Below are 6108 nucleotides of genomic sequence, written 5' to 3' on the forward strand. Positions count from 1 at the left end.
GTGTGCAGAATACATACGAAGTACAGGCAGCTGAAGACTTATACGTACTTATACCAGTCCATACATTATGAAAATTGTACGCGCTTAGATAAAAATACACAACACATACTTCTCCATAAAACAATACTTGGCAGAGTCGGCTGTAACCCCACTCATTTTGTACATGTCCTATGTATTATTGTCTCTTTCGAACCATTATATGAAAGCATCTGCCGACTGGTGAGGTCGTGCAAGTGTAATCTGTGTGATATGTGTTAGGATTCATAGCTGTTTGCTCGTCCAAAAAGTAAACTTGTTATATAGGTCTCTCATCACTCCTACGCACTTTTTTTACCTTATTTTTTACATTTCTCTCTAGCAGAGAGTATTTATGTAGTCTCTACTTTAGAGAGGGACAAGGTCATGGTTTTTTGCAACCTTTTTTTGGGTTTCAGGGTTTGATAGGGTTGCACTGTATGCATGTAGCACATAAGAGCGCTGCGTGTGACTCGTTGAACTTTATTGTTCAGGCACTAGCAAACAACGAGGAACACCACACACATAATAATATTGTCTAGTCTTTCCCTTTTCAAATGTAGTGTACAACATCTAGCTATGACAACGTTTAGTCTTTCCCTTTTCAAATGTAGTGTACAACATCTAGCTATGACAACGTTTAGCTATGAAATAACTACTTTGGTTGTACTCGAATTAACCAAGACTTTGCATATAGCTGATAACAGCGTATTGGTTGATGAACATCTTTCGACAGTGAAATGTGTACAATATTCACATATTACGCCGATGTAACCCCCACATAGAATAAAACCATCACCCACTACATTTATGAAGTAACATAATAGTAAAAACGAATAAACCCTTCGCATACTTCATGGAATAACAATCTATAAAAATGTCCGAGCCTTATTTTTCTCCTATGGGAGGAGGACAATCATCCGCAGCAGATGCATGGGGTATGTCAGCGAAGCGTATTCGTCTGGAGACACACAAGTCATCATCTGACAAGTGGGGGCGAATAGAAGGTATATACTCATAAATATGTTGATTTTTATACTCTTATATGCATTCATCTGTGTATTATTATACCTAACATGCACGCGCAAAGGTGCGAGTTTACCAATACATGTGTATACGTGTGTTATGGATTGTAGTCTGCACGCACATAGAAGTGGTTCCGTAGATCCATGTATGCTTCCATCGTATTACTTATCTTGAGTTTCATATTATGTTCAGTTGTAACTCGATTCTGCGTTCAATGCGACTCTTATTTTAAATCATCAGTCGTACCATGTATATTTTCGTACGCTTACTGTGTAGTTGGTACTAATACTCTGATTGATCAATGTCTCATTCAACTTTACGATGAGTCTCGGGAGACTCGTATCCCAACACAATTGTGTCACCAGGAAGAAGCTTTAGAGCTTGCTTTAAAATTTTACATGGACGGATTGGGCTTTCTTGAGAATGAAATTATATACTATATACATTAACTGTATTTAAGTATTAGGAACACGTTAGACATACGCTAGTACCCTAGTTTGGTATTAAGCTGTGTATGTGGATTAAATCAATCAGAAGTGCCACCAGCGCTTCCCCTGTCAACTACGACAATCAAAGGGACAGACTACCTATGTCGACTGAATGACTACATGACAAGGAAGGGCAACAAAAACGCGCACAAGGTGGAATGGATAGACCGCGACAGCGGCGCACTGGGTAAGCAATCGATAGACGACGTACACGCCTATGTCACTAAACGAATAGATGTAGTCAAGGTATATCCTCAGGCATACTTCATGCCACGTTTTATATAGTAAAGATGTTTCGATGTAGTGGGCCGTCGTGCGTATGCTGACTGCTTTGGGTGTCCGATAGCTTGGTCAATGTACCAGTTCGCAAGCACAAGAAGAACGTGTATTGACATCCGAAAATGTATGTCAATAGGTGTATGCTATTGAATCTATGCCTACGTGTATCTGTATATGCAGTATTGAGAATTGATCATTTTCGGTGTTTGCATGTCTGTGTATGTAGCTTATGGCACACACGTATGAATCTGCGTCCCAATGTTCTCAATACAGGATTAGTCGTCATTACTCTGAGGATCGATAACGGGGCTATTCAAGCAAACGGTGAGGGGAAGACGAAAAAGTTGGCCAAACAGGCTGCAGGTATATGGGCATGCGAATTCTGGTTAGTACCGATAACGTAGTTGCATGTAGTAGCACGTAAATGGTGTTAGCGGAAGCAAGCTGCAGGTGTGTGTGTGTGTGTACATACTGGATTAAATCAGCGATTTTATTGTACGATGTAACATGTATTTTCTAGTGTACTGAGGTACAAAATATTCTCGCGCGGGTATCGGATTTAAGTAATGGTTTACAGGCGTAAATGATACAGGTATGTGATGATCTATACATGTTCAGCAAAGTGCATCGTATACTTTCATTAAATCTCTATACGTCCATGGTATCGATGTACGTATATGCCAGTGTGCAAGTTAACGGTAAACATATATAATCCTTCACGACATGCATCTTATGTTCATATCTATGAGGTTTTGCTGTGGGTCTACATACAATGTGTTTGTTTTTCCAAACACGTCTCATACCCTTACTCTTCGAGTGGTATTCGCTTTCCACTACAGCTCAGCAGGTGCTGATCCAGTTGCATAGCAACGACCCGGAACATGCACGTGACACCAACCTATCAACCAGCGGTGTGACGGTCTCACAAGCACAACATGATTCTAGGATAAACACTTATCAGGATGCTTTAACGGTATGAATGTATACTCGTTGTGCGTTTTAATTCTGCGTCGAAGGCTTACAATCGGACGCATTAGATTCATAAGCATGTACACTTTGCGGGTCATCATAGTGTAGCATATAAGGTGCTCATGAGAATACTCTTTATGACATGAATGTGTCCCGTTATGAGTTATTGTGTTATGTCTAGAATATGCGCATACTGACTCTCTAAAACCCTAACTGAATGTATACCCTAGTGTAATGTTTTATCATGCATGCATGTGCGATAGGGTTCTCTGAAGGTGCTGCTTGGTGATCTACCGGGGATGCGTGTGATGCGCATCTTTGCTTCGTGTGTAGCACGTGTGCTTTCATATTACAGTGGCCAGCTCGGTGTATGGTACTCGTTTCTTGTAAATAAATACGGAATAGCACATTGCGAACGGACCACAACTATTTCAATGTAAAGTTTTATCTTTCATGTGCTCGGCCTTGAGTCACCTAGCATGGATACAATAGTGGTTTGATCTAATTGAGACTTAGGAGTGACATGGGAACTGCTTGTCATGATATTTATATGAACCACTCAACCGCGCGAGTCGGTCCAGACAATCCAACTGGGCTGCTAGTTAATGTCCCTAATATACGACGTACATGCCCGCATTTCATAACCTGGAGGTATATCTATAGCTACTTGTCACGTACATGCCGACGACGTCCTTCATGCATGTACACGCGCAGAGACAGCACACCATACTGCGTAAGAATACCTGTGTACTGTCAAACTTTTCTTGTCAGTAGGGTAGGCAATACACACACAGGTCCACACGAATATGTGCACAATCAGTGAAGGCTTTCTGATCTGCCGTGTATCGCCATATATCTGCAATCAAGCATAGCCTTGTTTCATTTAGACGATTACGACGCAAGTACCCGAAGACAGGGACATCTTGTGTATGTCCTCGCACCTACAGACTTTTTATGCAACACGTATGTGCATTTGAATGGAGTAGAGACAAACAGATATACAATGCCTTAGATCTTAATATTGACGATTCCCACCGTAAATGACAGAATTAATCTAGTTATTTCAATTAATCACTTATATTCTCGTACTGACTGTGCGAGGCTTTTGTGTTGTCACACATATATCAGTCGCTACAACACATATTCTACTATAGGCAAGTGCTGGAAAGGCTGTACTTGTTAGAACCTCGCTTCCTCTGTTATTCACAAAGTCATACCTATAAACGTACCTGTACTTCACACAATCTCGATTAGTGCTTCTGTGCATGTTGATTGGCTTATTTACAACATTTCCTTCCTGAACGAGAAGTATCTCATTAAGCGAGAACAGTGTGACAATGAGCACACTCACCGAATAGAGACGTACACAACAGGCATGCTTTGATTATGGTCCTTGATGAGAGGTAGTACGAGTTTCAGAAATATCACACGTTCACCAACAATTAATTACGAAGTATCAGTCAGTTTGCGTATGGGGCATACTTACAAGGATTGTATTTGCAACACGCATGATTTTGTGGATGCAGATGCTGAAGGGGCTGGACTCCTCGGACCCTCGCGTTGTAGACGTTATCCATCCCGATCTGCCTGATACCGCGACTTTACTACGCCTGTATGAGAAAAAGTACGTAAGTACGTTTTGAAATACTATTGTATCGGGTATTTGTGTTGATTGATTGTATTGAGCCGCAAATTTCTCTTCTTATGTGTCGCTGCTGCGTCTGCATGAGGAAGGTACCACGCATACATGTATTTGTACGTAAGCAATTATACTTACTCCACACACACACACACACACACACACACACATATATATATATATATATGTATATATATATATATATATATATATATATTACGTATATTGCGAGGCTCGTTACTCACCCTTCTTACCATCCTGTTTAAGATGTGATCTACAACTGCTTCGCTTGTTTATAATAATGCATCCGTACGTGCTGTATCAGAAATCATCTGTTATTATGTTCATAAACCCATTCATAGAAATCATTCCTCTCTCTCCGAGAAAAGCTTAAAGCTATGATCATTGGTGCGTCTAATTCAACGTTGTTCTGTTCGGCTGTCTAGGACCAAGCGCCAACCTGCTAAATTGGAGGTTAAAATATCGCGACGTCCAAAGAAGTGTGGCACAGAGGAGTATATAGATCCAGGTTTACTCTTCAACTTCCAAGTAACATATAACGACTTCAGCGGAGATGTATGTAAGCGATGCAGTAAACATGGGTGCGATCACCTGTAGTACATATACTAGCGAACAAGTTATGGATAGACATACGATTATGCCTATTCAGTTGTCTGGCTCATATTATGCAATTCCCCGTTTAAGTAATTTATGTCGCTGATTCCAGTTTATCTTTCGTCTGTGAGCTTTTTAGTAGTGTATTTCGTACTTGTGTAGCCCACCGAGTCGACTTCTCAATGTTAAACACGGGTGTGTGTGATTGTTCGATGCACGTGTTTATACATAACGATTGTGTAGAACTTTCACACATATGTCCGTAAATAACAACACGCACTAGACCCTTTTTTTCTCGCTAATTGTCCGTAACAACAATTAGGGCCGGTGTCGAAGTAAGCAACACGCCAAAATGCTCGCAGCACAGTTGGTGATAAGACACCTCTTACCCAACTGTCTCACATGGGCGAATGTGATCGACCTGGTCACTCAAGTAAGTGTTGTCTGTACGTACTGCATGTATGTGTGCAACCGTCTTCATTGTTAGTATGTGTTGAGTGTATCTACATGTGCATAGATGTAGCGGTACAGTTGGTGATACGACATCTACGATATAATTGTGTCATTTATGGTAATGAGATCAACTGATGAGTCAGGTATGACACGTATATGTTTGGTACACACGTGTATATACCGATGCTGAGAAGTTTGTATTTGCCGGGTACCATGCATGTCTTGTACCACTGACAGGTGACATTGCGTGAGCATGCACTTCCTTCGCTCCTCTCTCACTATATATATATATATATATATAATGCATGTATGTATGTATGTATGTATGCGTGTATGTATATATGTTTGAATGTATTTTTTACTTGTTTATCGATATGTATTTTGATTTTTTTTTATACTGCTCCCGAAATTCCTTCGAAACAGGACAATTCCAAAAGTATAAAAAAAGTCGATAACATTGAGCAAGATGACAACAATAGCGGATTGGCCCAATTGAAAGCAGACTTGAAGCGGGCAGAGTTGCTTTACTTCAAGTCATTAGAGGACAGTCCGTCTTGTCAGGTTTGTCTAAAACGCTAACACACGCATACACACACAAACACACACACACACACACCCATATAT

The 6108-nt window shown here is 40.5% G+C and overlaps 1 protein-coding gene across 1 annotated transcript in view; it reads left to right on the forward strand.

Annotated features, from left to right (window-relative positions):
- Window positions 1-916: 916 nt before the first annotated feature.
- SARC_09010 (hypothetical protein) overlaps window positions 917-6108 on the forward strand; it is a gene marked incomplete at both ends in the record, with an annotated part of 5357 nt that continues 165 nt past the window's right edge. Inside the window, 7 exons of the mRNA XM_014296990.1 lie at window positions 917-1022; window positions 1576-1716; window positions 2082-2171; window positions 2648-2781; window positions 4304-4405; window positions 5354-5464; window positions 5908-6045. Coding sequence (XP_014152465.1) covers window positions 917-1022; window positions 1576-1716; window positions 2082-2171; window positions 2648-2781; window positions 4304-4405; window positions 5354-5464; window positions 5908-6045 — 822 coding nt within the window. The remainder of the gene's footprint in view (window positions 1023-1575; window positions 1717-2081; window positions 2172-2647; window positions 2782-4303; window positions 4406-5353; window positions 5465-5907; window positions 6046-6108) is intronic.

Source organism: Sphaeroforma arctica (assembly GCF_001186125.1).
Source record: "Sphaeroforma arctica JP610 unplaced genomic scaffold supercont1.871, whole genome shotgun sequence".
NCBI classification, from domain to species: Eukaryota; class Ichthyosporea; order Ichthyophonida; genus Sphaeroforma; species Sphaeroforma arctica.